We start from the raw sequence: 16,320 nt of genomic DNA, 5'->3' as shown, positions 1-16,320 counted from the left end.
GCTGGAGTGCAGTGGCACAATCATGGCTCACTGCAACCTCAAGCTCCAGAGATCCTCTCACCTCAGTCCCCCACGTTAACTGGGACTACAGGCACATGCTGCCATGCCTGACTATGTTTTTTGCTTTTTTTTTTTTTTTTTTGCAGAGATGAGGTTTCACTTTGTTGCCCAGGTTGGTTTTGAACTTCTGGGCTCAGGTGATACTCCCACCTCAGCCTCCCAAACTGCTGGGATTACAGGCATGAGCCACTGAGCCTGGCCATATTTTATCTTTTAAAAACTGTATTTTTACTGTACTTTTTCTATATTTAGATACACAAATACTTACCATTGTGTTACGGTTGCCTACAGTATTCAATACAGTAACATACTGTACACGATTATAGCCCAGAAGCAATAGGCTATAGATACAGCCTGGTTGTGTAGTAGGTGATACCACCTAGGTTTTTGTAAGTACTCTGTGACGTTTGCACAAGGAAGGAATCGCCTAACAACGCATTTCTCAGCATGTCATTAACAGATGTATGACTGCAATTTGAATGCTAGGGAAGAAATTACCTCCTTAAAGATAGTAAGGTAGTATTACTAACTTCTTGGACGCATTCTAAGTAAAATCAAGGAAAACAAAATGAAGAACACTGTGTTCAATCAGTTTGTTTTAAATGAAGAGTGCTTTGTGCTTGCTCACTTCCACATTTTTGTTAAACATCATTAAAAATATATATTATATTATATATATATATAAGACCTTACCTCTGGTTTGTCTAATAAAAGACAGCCAAGTTCATAACAGGCATACGGCTGAACATATAAGTTATTCTGACGACACAATTCATCTTTAACAGCTCGCCGGAAGTACTGAAAGGAATGCAAATGTTATTGGATGAATTCATTTTCCTACTTAGCATAAGGCTTATTATAATCTTCAAGAGGGGGCGGGAAGGGGGACTCATACTCTGTTTTCTATATCAGATTTTCTCTTCTTTCCTCATCTTCATTCTTTCCTATCTACATCTTAGAAGTCCTTTACATGCTGCCTGATGTACATTCCTCAGAATATATTGGACTGCCTAATTTATGCTACTATTTTTCCAGGGGACATATCAGCCTCTATTGATTTTATCACTGAGAACATCTTTTATCTGCATCTAAGAGTCTAAACATCCCATTTTAATATTTAAAACAGAAAACACACAAGGTAACTACAATCTCTTGACATGCGTCTTGACTGTATCTTGCTAGCACATAAGCATTTGATCTAAAATAAGCTATTTAGGGCTGTAATAACTATCATAAGCCCATACTGAAAGATTAAACTTACAAGGATATTATCATCTAGGATTTAAAAGCCAAAAGTCTCCTATTATTGCACATTAATTCTTTTTTTTTTTTGAGATGGAGTCTTGCTCTGTCGCCCAGGCTGGAGTACAGTGGTATGATCTCAGCTCGCTGCAACCTCTGCCTCCTGGGTTCAAGCAATTCTCATGCCTCAGCCTCCCGAGTAGCTGGGATTACAGGTGCACGCCACCACACCTGGCTAATTTTTGTATTTTCAGTAGAGACGGGGTTCCACCATGTTGGCCAGGCTGGTCTCAAACTCCTGACCTCAAGTGATCCATCCACCTTGGCCTCCCAAAGTGCTGGGATTACAGGTGTGAGCCACCGCGCCTGGCCACTGTACACTGATTCTTTCAAAGAGTAGTCAAAGTAACACTGATATATACTTCTTCAAAACAAGCAATCAAACAAAAAAACAACTCTCTCACTTGACCCCCAGGGCTGCATCAATAATCCGCAGTTATAAAGAGAGAAAACTGAATGCACACTGACATGTCTGATCATTTTTGTTCTTGTCTAACAATGAGGCTTCACTCCACTCCTTCAAAACTGCCTCCTCATGTCCTCCTCTCTCCAGTGGAGGCTGTCATCTTGATAAATACTAGTGCCAGAAAAGGAGGCCATATATAAAGAAGCATTCTAAGGATATTAAGTTAATTAAAAACTAGTATTAACCATCATCAACTTCTAGCATCTGAGAAGATGGCATTAATCAAATCAATTGGATAAAGTTTATAGTGGGAGGTTCGGTTTTGTTCAGTGCTTTTTCATTTTTCTTATTCACAAGCACATACATAGGTGTTCGTGACTTATTTTCTTTAGCCCTGACAACATTAACAGTTTACCTGAACAGCATCTTCTGAGTTTCCTAGACATTTGTGTATGGCACCAAGAAGCAAATACTTTAATCCAACAACAGATGAGTCATCCACTTCATGGCAAGCTTAAAAAGAAGGGGAGTGAACAGAGCAGTAAGGAAATGCATTCACTTAATTCCTTCAATATCAAGAAGAGTGAGGTAAATGTTTCAGTTCATGTTTCTGCCTCCTGATATGAACCTAGAACTGCTCTAAATAAAAGAAGTTATGTTAATTTCTCAAAAATGACTTCACATTAAATTGCCATGCCATAGGCACCTTTCTATGTTTGTATGAGGTACTGTACTGGTCAGTGGGAGAGGATCAGAACTGACCCCTCCACTTCAACAGCAAGCTGTGGGGGATGGACACACAGGTTAGAGAATGTTATGGGAGTTTTCCAAGAAAATGAGAAAGATGCAGAATGGAAACATGATGGAGCTGATGAGGAAGAAAGGAAGTAACACCATTATTTCCAAAGACTAATAAAGATACTGAGATTCAATAAGATATATATCTTACTATTTTATATATACATATTTGTATTTTATATAATATTATATATAGATAGAAAGAGAGAACTGAAATTACAGAACAAGTAACTTGAAGGCGAGAGGAAGAGGTAAATGTGAAGAATAGAAGCTGATCTTGTAGAAGCAGGAGTTGCCCCAGAAAGCCAGGCCAGGAATACACTCATACAAAAAAGAACTCAGAGACTTTTAAGGCAGCAACATTAAGGAAACCTTAATGCAGTTCATTCACTTGTTCATTCATTCATTCATTACATTAATTCATTCATTCCATATTTATTGAGCACCTACTATTTGCCAGGCAATTCTAGGTGCTTAGAATACAACGACAAAACAAACAAAAAATTCCTTCTCGGAGAGAAGAGCAAGTGCAAAGGCACAGGGGCCAGGTGTGTCAGAGAGCAGGGAGGAGGATCGTGCTGAGCAAGGGAGAAGAGCAGGGAGGGACAATGGCCTCGAGGGTTACAGACTGGGAGCACTGCCTGCTGCTGAATGGACTTGGGCTTTTATTCTGAATGAGATGAGAGACCACAGAGGATTCTGGGAAGCAGAGTGACACAACATGATTAGGTTTTAATAGGATCACTCTGCCTGCAGCGCCTAGAAAACAAACATGTTTACAATGTAGCTGGGCATGGTGGCTCATGCTCCTAATCCCCCAACTTTGGAAGACCAAAGCGGGAGGATCACTTGAGCCCAGGAGTTGAAGACCAACCTAGGCAACATGGCAAGACCCCATCTCTACAATTTTTTTTTAATAGCTGGGTGTAGTGACATGCCCCCTGTAGTCCCAGCTACTCAGGAGGCTGAGGTTGGAGGATCGTTTGAGCCAGGGAGGCAGAGGTTGCAGTGAGCCATGATTGTGCACTACACTCCAGCCTGGGCGACAGAGCATGACCCTGTCTCAAAAACACAAAACACAAACAACAACAAAAAACAACACAAAGGAAGAATGCAGTGGAGAAGGGCAGGTGGGTGGGGAAAGGTTATGGATGAAACAAGACAAGGATATAGGATTCTCACTAGTTCTGCTGGTACAGGGAGCTATGGATGGGGACTCTGATAAGCTAAATGCACAAAACTGGGAGGGCATGATGCAGAGTTTAATAAATGCTTATGACCTACATTGCCACTACTGCTTTTTTCTGGAACAGAACTTTCTCTACAAAGATCTTCATTGTACTGTATGTGGTTGGATCAGTTTGTACCATTACTGCTTACCATTGAGGAATGATATAATCTAATGAATAGACCTAAGAACTGGGTTAAATTTAGCAAAGATATTAGAGAATTATCTCATGCTCACTTCAGATACTGTCTGTCTTCCCTTCCAGGCACATATCTTTGTTGTTAGTTTTTTCATTTTGATACCTGGAAAGGGGTTCAGAGAATATTTTGTCAAATCTCACTTAACTGGTAATTGTTCTTGTGAATGTTAATTACTGCCTACCTTATATTTGCATTTGTATTTTATCTCTAAATATGTGATCCTGTACTTGTGTATTAAAAAAATACTTAATATTCTTCATTGTTCCTTTGAGTTAGACATTTATAGATGTTCTATACTTGCTTCAATAGGAAGGGAGGGGTTTTGAATTATGAAACTCCTTTAAAAATAAATACAGTAGCCAGGTGCAGTAGCACATGCCTGTAATCCCAGCTACTCAGGAGACTGAGGTGAAAGGACCACTTGAACCCAGGAGTTTGAGGCTGCAGTGAGTTATGAACACACCAGTGCACCCAGCCTGGGCAACAGAATGAGACCTGTCTCTAAAAACTAAAAAAAAAAAAAAAAAAAAATTAAAAAGAACATAGCAGAATTTAACACATCCAAGAATATTCTGTTTCCTTGCTAGTTCCTCCTTGGGAGGGTTACACATCTACTCGAATTACAGGGCCACTGTACAAAACTTCTTACGGAGTTTTGTTCCTTTGATCTCCAGAACAGCAACATTGGCAATTGGCAATGTTTTGTTTTCACATTTGAGGAAGGCCTTTTTTTTTTTTTTTTTTTTTTTTTTTAAGAAATAGGCAAAAGGGATTTGCAGGAAATCTGATGATAAAAATATGTGGCTCAATGGATCGTGCTATATTTGGTCAAAAACAAGAGTAACTGGAGAAAAATCTGGAAAATTTTCTACAGTGGCTTACAAACTATTTCTGAAATATTATGTCTACACTGTCAATACTAAGTTTCTTGGGAAAATGCAGCACATATATGAAGAAGAACATATTTCTTTTTTTTCCCCTTTTTCTTTTGTAGGCAGGATCTCCCTCTTGTCATTTAGGCTGTAGTGGTGGGGCATGATCAAAGCTCACTGCAGCCTCGATACCCTGGGCTCAAGTGATCTTCCCACCTCAATCTCCCAAGTAGCTGGGACTATAGGTGCACACCACCCCGCCCAGATAATTTCTGTATTTTTAGTAGAGACAGGGTTTCACCATGTTGCCCAGGCTGGTCTCAAACTCTTGGCTCAAGCCATCTGCCTGCCTCGGCCTTTCAAAGTGCTGGGATTACAGGGGTGAACCACCCCACCATGCCACACTTTAGTATCTTTTTATTTATGTGAATCACACCTAAATGAAACAAAGTACTCTCGGGGGGAAAAATGTATGCTTCCAGCAACTCCCACAGCTACAGAATTAATAACATTTATAACAAAAGCAGCACATATTTAAAGCAAGCATATCTGTCCACAGCAGTGCTGCCTCCTCCTCCCATCACTGAAGTGACAGGATTTTCTTCATCACGACACCCTCTATCTAAGAAGGAGAGATGTGTACTCTCCTTGACTCTGATGAGATAAACATGAAATAGACGGGAAACTGAAGAATGCAGCACTGACAGAAGAAGCCAGTGTGTCCAGTAGACAGTTTTGGGTTTTTTTAAATTTTTACCTTGACTCATCCTCTGCAGGTTGGGGAAGGAACAGTTTGGAAGAGCTTTCCACAAGTACAACACTTCGATGGACGCCAGCACACAGAGTGCTTTGGTTGGGGTTTGCTTCCGAAATCGCTCTGCCTACAAGGAGTTAGAATAAACAGGCTACATTTTTCAAAAACAAATTCAAATAAAAAATATACCTCAGACACTTCAAAAGCACACAGTTCATCATCAATGTGAATGACCCTCTCCTTCAAAGCTAAGAATAATAATTCTTCTCTCTATAAAAAATGTTGCTTTCAATTTTTGACAGACTGGAAATTATGCCTTTCATTCATTATTCAACTGAACCTACTATCAAAATGCAGGGTAGGGCCAGGCATGGTGGCTCACGCCTGTAATCCCAGCACTTTGGGAGGCCAAGGCAGGCAGATCACCTGAGGTCAGGAGTTTGAGACCAGCCTGACCAGCATGGAGAAACCCCGTCTCTACTAAAAATACAAAATTAGCCGGGTGTGGTGGCGCATGCCTGTAATCCCAGCTACTCGGGAGGCTGAGGCAAAAGAACTGCTTGAACCCGGGAGGCGGAGGTTGCGGTGAGCCAAGATTGCGCCATTGCACTCCAGCCTGGGCAACGAGAGCAAAACTCCATCTCAAAAACAAAAACAAAAAAAGATGCAGTGTATATTCTGAAAACTTGGGGATGAAACTAGATTTACGTGCATTTAGATCGACGGAATTTATAAAGCTTGGTGACAGCTAATAATTCAACAGGCTTACACACACCTAAGGAACTACGACTAGATGACTTTTAGTCACAGTTCTCTTGATTTTAAAATTTTCTACTGAGTGCCAGTGCTCTCTGCTGTACATTATAATCTAATTTATACTCAAAAGCTTCATTAAATGTTCATTCAATAAAAACATATAAAACTAAAATAACTGATAATTCAGGATATAAGACACTATGTAACTCAAGGTAATACGGCAACATTGTATTCACAGAAGTACAGAATACATGAGGAATACTGTCTCTACAATCTTGGGCCTTTCTGCTGGCAACTGTGACACCGTGACACACACATTTGCTTTTTATTACATCAAAATGTGATGTGTTCTCTATTCTCAACCCCAGACAGCCTGCATTTCTCACTAGGCCCTGCCAATTTGTATTCTTCCAAAACCACCCAATTCTTTAGATAGATCCTTTCTCTCTAGAGGTGTGTTCGTTAGCTCTGCAGAACGTATAATGTCTCCATTCATTAAAATTAAAAAAAACTATACTCCAGTTACCCTTCAGATCATACACATCTTTCACCTTTTGCTAAAGATTTCCATGAAGGGGAACCATTCTGAGTCTTAACCCAATTTTTTGAGGCCCTGTATCTGCAGGGCTAACCGATTTTTTAAAAATCTGCTTTCATTATTTGCAGCAAGGCAAGAATCTTCTATTCAGAGCAGATGTACACAATCATGGAGAGAATCCTCTGCATGGCGGTGAACTGCACTTTACGTGGCAAGTAAATGGGCAGGCTTGAATATAATTTCCTAAAGCTTGCCAAGGCAGTGTTGGTTACAAATGCCCATCGTAAGTAATACACCAGATCAATAGGCTCCAACATACCTTTTTCACCGAGAACTGTTCAATCTGATTGTTTTTCCTTTTGAAGAGTTTCTGAACTTCTTTAAAGACAATCTGTGCCCCATCCACATCACCAGTGGCTCCCTGACAAACTGTAAGAAATCATAATTATATTTCTTAAGTACAAGTCAGGGAAAATGCCATAAGGGATACCTGAAGTGATGATACTTGAAAAAAAAAAAAAGCAGGAGCAAATATGTTTAAAGACTATTCCACAATGGGCTGGACGTGGTGGCTCATGCCAGTAATCCCAGCACTTTGGAAGGCTGAGGCGAGTGGATCACCTGAGGTCAGGAATTCGAGACCAGCCTGGCCAACGTGGCGAAACCCCATCTCTGCTAAAAACACAAAAATTAGCCAGGCGTGGTGGCACGTGCCTGTAATCCCAGCTACTTGGGAGGCTAAGGCAGGAGAATCGCTTGAACTTAGGAGGTAGAGGTTGCAATGAGCCAAGATCGCACCACTGCACTCCAGCCTGGGCGACAGAATGAGACTCTCTCTCAGAAAAAAAAAAAAAAAAAAAAAAAACTATTCCACAAAGGACTGCACCATCCTGCAGTCCTTCAACTATTTTCCAGGTTCCTGTGTTCCCAGAGCTTTTGGGAGACCTGGGGAAAGCCATGGTCCTTGTCCTCTTTTTGGGGAGACAGTTTTTCACATAACAAAATCCTTAGCTACTGTCACAGTGTACAACCTAGTTAGGGCTCACATACTCAGAAAGTGGAATAAACAGGAACCTAGGAAAGAACAATGAAGAGCCCAGAGGATCATGAAAGCTTCGTGGTGGAAGGAGGATTTCTCTGTCCTAGGAAGTCATCAATCTGTCCTGTCCAAGTTCCTTGGCTGCCTACTACCTATAAGCCACCAGCAAGAATGTGAAGAAGAAACACATGTGCTTGAACCCTAAAGAAACTGAAATTTCAACTGAAGAGATCACACATGCTCACACACGCACATAGGGTCCCACAAGCTGCAATGTATGCAGTGACAGCAGTAATCAGGGTAGGAGAACCAAAGTGGTTTTTAGAAAGCTCAGAAAGAGAAAGGATCATTTCTCTCTGGAGTGACCAGACGCTGTAAGGAGCTAGGAGAAGTCGAGTGGAGTCTTGAGGAATGAGTGAGATTTTGATCATGTGCACACCTTCTTCTCACCTCAGGCCCCAAAGATTTAATGATCCTCCCCTTTGCTGTGTCTTCTCTGTCCCTTATGCAAACTTTGCACTGGCTGCAGCCCCACTACCTGCTTGAAACTTTACTACAACTCCGTCCTTTCCTCCCAACTCTGATGTTGCGGAATCCATTTCTATTCATTTTTGTTAGATCACATGTGGTTTTTCACTCCCCAGTTGGAATGCACTAAAGTTGATTTGCTAGTTCCCTCTTCTCTCTTTTTTTTTTTTTTTTTTTTTTTTTTTTTTTGAGATGGAGTCTTGCTCTGTCACCAGGCAGGAGTGCAGTGGCATGATCTCAGCTCACTGCAACCTCCGCCTCCCAGGTTCAAGCAATTCTCCTACCTAAGCCTCCTGAGTAGCTGGGACTATAGGCACAAGCCACCATGCCCAGCTAATTTTTGTATTTTTAATAGAGATGAGTTTTCACCATATTGGCCTCTTGACCTCGTGATATGCCTGCCTCGGCCTCCCAAAGTGCTGGGATTACAGGTGTGAGCCACTGTGCCTGGCTAGTTCCCCTTTCTTTACTTCAGCACCCCTAAAAGTAGGTTGGTCCCGTACTCGCATCTGGGCATGGTCAAGCAGTCGCCTATCCCAGGCGTGCACGTACCAGGACAGGCTACCATCGGCAGAGCCCAAGGGTCCAAGAATTGAGGCTCGGAGAGAGCTGAGGACGCAAAGACAATGGGAAAGACGGCAGGTTCCTCCTACTGGGATTAAGAGTGATGAGGCTGAATATTCAAAGGAAGGGACAACTCCTTTCCCAGTCACTGGGGCATCCCTGGTTCAGATGGAGGAGCGTGCACCAATCCAAAATGACCTTATCAATTGCAGCTGTAACATTTCCAAACCAGAATGAAGCTCAGTGGCTGTATTGTGCAACCAACCCCATTATTTTTAGATCAGAGGATGCAAAGGCCTGGAAAAGCTGAGCACTGCCTAAGATCACATAGTAAATCAATGAAAAAGAATATATTTCTGCTGCCCCTAGCTTGAGGTCTTCCTCAGATCATCAAGAACATTCTTACAGAGTCGCATAATTAAAGCCAGTCATAAACAGCAACAGTATCTGAACCACCCCAAAGGTCTATAACATCCATACCTCAGACCCTGAAGAACAAACACCACCTATTTCTCTTGCAGTAAAATCATAGATAGATTTTTTTTTTTTTTTTTTTTTTTTTTAGACAGAGTTTTGCTCTTGTTGCCCAGGCCAGAGTGCAATGGCATGATCTTGGCTTACTGCAACTTCTGCCTCCTGGGTTCAAGCAATTCTTCTGCCTCAGTCTCCCGAGTAGCTGGGATTACAGGCATGCACCACCACACCCGGCTAATTTTTCATTTTTAGTAGAGATGGAGTTTCTCCATGTTGGTTGTTGGTCGGGCTGGTCTAAAACTCCTGACCTCAGGTGATCCGCGTGCCTCGGCCTCCCAAAGTGCTGGGATTACAGGGGTGAGCCACCGCCCCCAGCCAGATAGTTGCTTTAAAAGATGCAGATGTTTAAAGTAATGGGAGTCTCTGGTTTATCCTAAAATATGAGGCCTAAACAGAGCTTAGGATGACTGATTCTTCCAATAAGACTAAGTATACACAATCCCATATGTGATATTCTAATATTTTTTGGTAACTTATAATTTTGATATAATTTCAAACTTACAGAAAAGTTGCAGCAATAGTAGAGGTATACGATCACGCAAATCTACTTCTAGGTATCTACCCAAAGGTACTGAAAGCAAGGACTGTAACAGATATCTGTATACCAATGTTCCAGGTAAGCACTCCACACAATAGCTAAAACATGGAAACAACCCAAATGTCCATCAATGAATGAACAGACGAACAATGTGCCATATACATACAATGGAATATTATTCAGCCTGAAAAAAGAAAGGAGATCCTGACACATGTTACAACACGGATGAACCTTGACGACATTATGCTAAATGAAATAAGCCAGACACAAAAGGACAAATATATTTCACTTATACACGAGGTAGGCAGAACACTTAAATTCACAGAGACGGGAAGTAGAAGCGTGGTAACCAGGGTCTTGGGGGAAAAGTGAATGGGGAGTTCCTGTTTAATGGGTAGAGTTTGGGATGATGAAGAAGTTCCAGAGATGGATGCTGGTGATGTTTGCGAAACAATCTGAGCGTTATCTGGAGTTACTGACACATACACCTAAAAAAGTTCAAATGGTAAATGATGCTACATGTTTTATCACAATTTTTAAAAGTACAAAACTATTGACATAGTCACACAAAACATTAACATACCGGGGAGCTAAGCCCTGGTGGCAGTGTTTGGGGCCCCTGAATGCCCATCCCCTCTAGCTCATGGCCAGCCCAAATGGCAGCTCCTGCAGGATGGTGTAACGGTGCTCCTTCTCTGCCTCATGTACTCTTTTGTTTTTGAGACAGAGTCTCACTCTGTTGCCAGGCTGGAGTGCAGTGGAGCGATCTCAGCTCACTGCAACCTCTGCCTCCTGGGTTCAAGTGATTCACCTGTCTCAGCCTCCCAAGCAGCTGGGACTACAGGTGTGCGCCACCACACCCAGTTTATTTTTGTATTTTTAGTAGAGATGGGGTTTCACCATGTTGACCAGGATGGTCTTGATCTCTTGACCTCGTGATCCACCTGCCTTGGCCTTGCCTCATGTACTCTTTGTAGTGGAGCTATTCACCCACATCCTACCCTCTCTACAAAATCCCAATGCAGAAACACAGATCAGAATCTTTCATGCTTATCCTCTGCTATGATTGGTATGGTTCTGGGACTGCCAAATATTGGGGGGGGGGAATTAATGTTCCTCTATACAGCCACACTGTACATTTATGTATTTGAAACTCAACAGAGATGAAAAAATAAATAGCTGTCCACCATCCACTGTGCAGCCCAATTACACCTAATGGCCGCTGAGTTGTGTGCAGGCCTCTCTTTTCTGGGCTATTCAATCTGGGTTCATCCACTCTTCAACGTATTAAACACACTGAGTCACTCAACAAATAGCTGCTACTTTCATCTGAGATGGCTTCAAATTCTATACGACAACCCTTTAAGTGTAAGACATAGCATATTATCCAATATATGAAAAATAAGCTTATTCAAACATCAGGGACAGAGCCATGAGAACACGCCTGTCAACAGGGACTGCAATGCGGAATATGGACAAAAGGGGGCTTTGCACCGACTGCTAATGGACCAATGCAATTTTATAGGGAATTTAAGATATCCAGAATATCCTTATTGGTCAATGTTAATCAATTCTATCTTATTTTAAATAGATCAGTTAAGACACCAGAACGGAAGTGGAAGATAGTCATTAAATCTGAACGTTAAGAAGGTATTGAAAATAATGTTTGGATTAGTCTTGAATTTTAAGTAAAAGAACCACTCATGTGGCTGCAAGAGGAGAGTTCATTACATAAACCAGAAAAGGCTTACATGAAGTTGCTTAGAGGCAGAAAATGTACAACCGCTTGGCTTTCTTCAACTCCACACCTCTACAACTCTGAATCACATGGCCCTTTAGGTATTGAAGGATGCAGACAACTACGTTGGCCACCAGGTGGCAGCACATCTCTATCTCCTCATACAAGGGCAAAAAACCACTTATTCAAAACATTAATAACTATATGCAATGTAAACACCCCGCATCTAAAATATTACACTGTAAATATAATAGGGTTAGGAGGTAAAACAAGGTTGGAGCAGATGACTCAGACCTATGCAACTTTGTAACCAGGGCACTAACCAAACAAAAATAATAGCATAGATCAGGCTCTGTGGCTCATGCCTATAATCTCAGTGCTTTGGGAGGCTGAGGCAGGAGGATCACTTGAGGACAGGAGTTAGAGATTAGCCTGGGCACCATAGCAAGACCTTGTTGCTACAAATTTTTTTTAAAAAATTGGCTGGGCGTGGTGGGGCATGCCTGTAATCCCAGCTACTCTGGAGGCTGAGGCAGGAGGATCGCTTGAGCCTGGGAGGTTGAGGCTATAGTGAGCTGTGATCAGGCCACTGTACTTCAACCTGGGAAAAAGAGCAAGACCCAGACTCAAAAAAAAAATTAACACACTGAAGAAAGACTGTTCAATTCTTAAAAATTCTTCAGAATCCCAATAAAAAACATAGCATATTAAAGTAAAGGGATAGAGACAGGTTGAGGCAATTTAGGGCAAAATGTACAATAACTGGGAAGACCTCACAATATGCATTTCCAAGACAGAAAACAGGACCAAGCCAGGCCCAGAAGGGAAGCGTGTGGTGAAGGGGCACCCTGGGCACTACTGAATTTCTGGGTGTTCACCTGGGTCAGTGAACACAGTATTCTAGCACTATTTACTTGGCAGCACAAAACATTAACATGCTGGGGAAGGCTGTGGAGGGGTCCAATTTTTGCTTCCTCCTGCCATCGTTCTCCCATCTGCCCACCTCAGGCGAGCTAATTCACGACACAGAGAGGCACACTGAGGGACCATGGGCGACTTACCTGCAGTCAAGTAGGCATAATAGCACTGGGACCACCTGGACTCATTTTTTAGCCTCTCAAAGGAATCAAATGCATCCTTGAAATTGAGCTCTATCATGCTGCACCAACCTATGAAAGAAATATTTTTAGCACATGACCCTAAAGTACTGAGCTCTATGACCCATATTTAAGCCACGAGTCTCTGATATGGCGATCATTCTCTGTGCATGTTCTATGAAATGCATAAAAAACTTTAACCTGAAAACCTAAGAAATTATTTTTTCCCTTAAATACTTTCAATGTAAAGTTTGAATTAGACAAGGCACTTAGGTTTGAGTCAGACAACCAATAAAACAGCACAGAAGAGAATGGCATAAAGATTTCTAGAAAGACATTCCAATTCACGTCCTAACAGTCATGAGGTTAACCCAAGCACAGCAGTACTTCTCCAAGAATACACACAGGTGCAATAAGAAACAGTGGAAGCAACACCACTCGATTACGTACTCAGTGACTACCACTCATTCTTTTTTTTTTTTTTTTTTTTTTTTTTTGAGATGGAGCCTTGCTCTGCCGCCCAGGTTGGAGTGCAATGGCGCGATCTCGGCTCACTGCAACCTCTGCCCCCTGGGTTCAAGCAATTCTCCTGCCTCAGCCTCCCAAGTAGCTGGGATTACAGGCACCCACCACCATGCCCGGCTGATTTTTGTATTTTTAGTAGAGATGGGGTTTCGCCATGTTGGCTAGGCTGGTCTTGAACTCCTGAACTCAAGTGATCTGCCCACCTCAGCCTCCCAAAGTGCTGAGATTACAGGTGTGAGCCACCGTGCTTGGCCTACTCATTCTCAAAACTTTATGAGATCTAGACAGCAAGCCAATGAGAAATTAGGCATTTCCCTACCTTCCCTCAGCACATTGGTAGTGAAAGAACCCCATCTTCCTGGATCAAAACAGTTAGATGGGCATTCTAGTAAGGAACTGCAGCAACTAAAATGTAAAGGATTTTATTCCCACTTTTCATCACAGTATCCCCCATCACCTGAGCCCCTAATGTGTGCCAATGCTGTGGTAAGCACTTCATGTAACGCTCTCTAATCCTTATGACAACCTTGCAAAGGTGGCTAATAGTGTCCTTGTATTAGCAAGGACTAATCCTATGCCTGTAATCCTAGCACTCTGGGAGGCTGAGGTGGGAGGATCGCTTGAGTCCAAGAGATCCAGACCAGCTTAGGCAACATGGTGAAACACCATCTCTATAAAAATTTAGCCAGGCGTGGTGGTGCACGCCTGTAATTCCAGCTACTTGGGAGACTGGGGTGGGAGGATCACCCGAGCCGGGGAGGTCTGGGCTGCAGTGAGCTGAGACTGCGCCACTGCACTCCAGCCTGGATGACAGAGTGAGACCCTGTCTTAAAACAACAACAACAACAACAAAAAACAAAAAACTAAGGTATCAAGAGGTATGTACCTGCTGAAGCCATACAGCTAAGAAGGAATAACTGTGGATCAAAATCCAACACACTTCCCTTTACATGATACTGCCTCCATAAAAAAAAAAATTCTGTTACCAGGTACATCACTAAGTAATTGTATAAACTGAGACTTGCCATTTAAACTGTGGGAGGAAGAGTGGGTGAGATATACGCTTCAGAAAATTCACCGTCAAATTCTATGGGATGTGATGTTGACATAGTTTAGAGTAAAAATTTGGGCTTTTTTCTGAAACAGAGCCTCGCTCTGTCACCCCGGCTGGAGTGCAGTGGTGGGATCTCAGGTCACTGCAATCTCTGCCTCCCAGGTTCAAGCCACTCTCCCGCCTCAGCCTGCTGAGTAGCTGAGATTATACGCACCCACTACCACGCCTGGCTAATTTTTGTATTTTTGGTAAAGACGGGGTTTCACCATGCTGACCTGGCTGGTCTCGAAGTCCTGGCTTTAGGCGATCTGCCCCCTCAGCCTCCCAAAGGGCTAGGATTACAGGCATGAGCCAGCGTGCCCGGCCTGGGCTGATTATTTTTATCCTAGCATAGATAGCGGAGAAAGATTTGAATTAAATACAAAATAGAGATGGAAGGAAGCACTGACTCAGGAATAAGTCAGGAATAACTCAGAAATAAGTCAAGAATAACTCAGGAAAAAGTACTAACTCAAGCTTCTGAGCCTGAATCGGAAGCCCAAGTTACTACCAACTCCTGAGTTAACCTTCCTAAGGCCTGGGTTGGGTGATTTCTAAGCTTCCTTCTGCTCTAACATCCTATCCTGTCATAGGACTTGAAATGATGCACCAACAAAAGGCCATCAAAGCTAGAGTTTTTCATTCAAGTTCTTTGAAACACATTTCATTCTATATTATGGCTACTAAGCAGACCTCCAGCAGAGTGTAGAAGACACAAAAACACATTTTCCACTGCATTACACATCATTTCCTCTTTTTAAACCACAACAGGCATTTAAAACATAATATTGTTTATTGGGTAGTTCGCAATCTTTTGGTTTTCAGTTTTCCTTAAAAGGATTCAGGGAGACAATTGTGTCCACAGCAGGCAAAGCAAGTGGCCGGCAGCACAGGGCCCGACCCCCGCAAACTGACAGGTGTCAACTGCTTCCCTGAGCATTCTGTCTCCACTTCCCTGTCCCTCTGCAGAAAGCTTTTTAAGTCTCAATTTCCCTTTGGAGTCTCATCACTATCTCATCATTTCTCCTTTCTCTTTGCCTCTGTCATTCCTTTTTATGTGCTACATGATGTGATCTTGTAGCATTAGCTGAGCTGAAACTCTGAAAAGTCTGAGTCCCTTATTTAAAATTTTTTTTTTGTTTCAAGTTCAAAGTTGTGTTTACTCTTCCCAGCACAATGGAGAAACTGTTACACAGAAAGATTTTGCATTTACTAATGTAATAGGATCAGAGTCTTAGTGCATTCGGCAAAGACCCATAGCAACAATTTCGGAGGAGAATGGGGAAAATCTTAGGCAGATAAATCCTTCCAGGTTTGTTTGTGACTGTCTCTCCAGTAAGGGAGAAGCAGAAGGTGGCAACTAACATGTATGGAGGGCCTTCTGTGCCAGGCCCCCTGCATGAGGTTTCACATGTCATGTCATCTAAACCTCACAGCTGCTACGAGGGGAGGCACCTTAACTCCAATGGCAACTATGTGGCTAGGAAGGTTTGGGCAACTTGTCCAAGGTCTCAGAGCTAGTTGGTGAAAAATACTGGGACTTGAGTCCAACTATCTCCTGTCTCTTATTTTTCTTCTCAAGTAAACATTGGTGGGAAGGAGGAACAAAGACCTTTGAATTCTAATGCAGTCCAGTAAGGTATTTCTGGTCATTTAATCAATTCATTTAACATCACCTATTATCCTAAAAAAATCAAAATGCTGTAAAGAAAAAATGTTATAATAACGTAATGAGAATCAGAGAGAAGTA

At 42.2% G+C, this 16,320-nt stretch overlaps 1 protein-coding gene and 1 non-coding gene across 7 annotated transcripts in view; one reads left to right on the top strand and one right to left on the bottom strand.

The window, feature by feature from the left end:
- Positions 1-16,320, bottom strand: part of TTC39C (tetratricopeptide repeat domain 39C) — a 119,409-nt gene that overhangs the window by 2,109 nt on the left and 100,980 nt on the right. For all 6 annotated transcript variants that reach the window (XM_002828115.6, XM_054537720.2, XM_054537724.2 and 3 more), the window contains 5 exons: positions 12,917-13,024; positions 7,234-7,343; positions 5,624-5,747; positions 2,184-2,281; positions 754-858 (listed from right to left, as the gene is read on the bottom strand). In XM_002828115.6, the coding sequence (XP_002828161.3) occupies positions 754-858; positions 2,184-2,281; positions 5,624-5,747; positions 7,234-7,343; positions 12,917-13,024 (545 nt within the window). The remainder of the gene's footprint in view (positions 1-753; positions 859-2,183; positions 2,282-5,623; positions 5,748-7,233; positions 7,344-12,916; positions 13,025-16,320) is intronic.
- Positions 6,890-7,005, top strand: LOC112130029 (U5 spliceosomal RNA). The gene has a single exon (XR_002912341.1). It is a non-coding gene; the product is annotated as a U5 spliceosomal RNA (small nuclear RNA).

This window comes from Pongo abelii, chromosome 17, assembly GCF_028885655.2.
Source record: "Pongo abelii isolate AG06213 chromosome 17, NHGRI_mPonAbe1-v2.0_pri, whole genome shotgun sequence".
Taxonomy (NCBI): Eukaryota; Metazoa; Chordata; class Mammalia; order Primates; family Hominidae; genus Pongo; species Pongo abelii.
The sequence above is the reverse complement of the archived record's forward strand: the minus strand, read 5'-3'. Positions and strand labels throughout refer to the sequence as shown.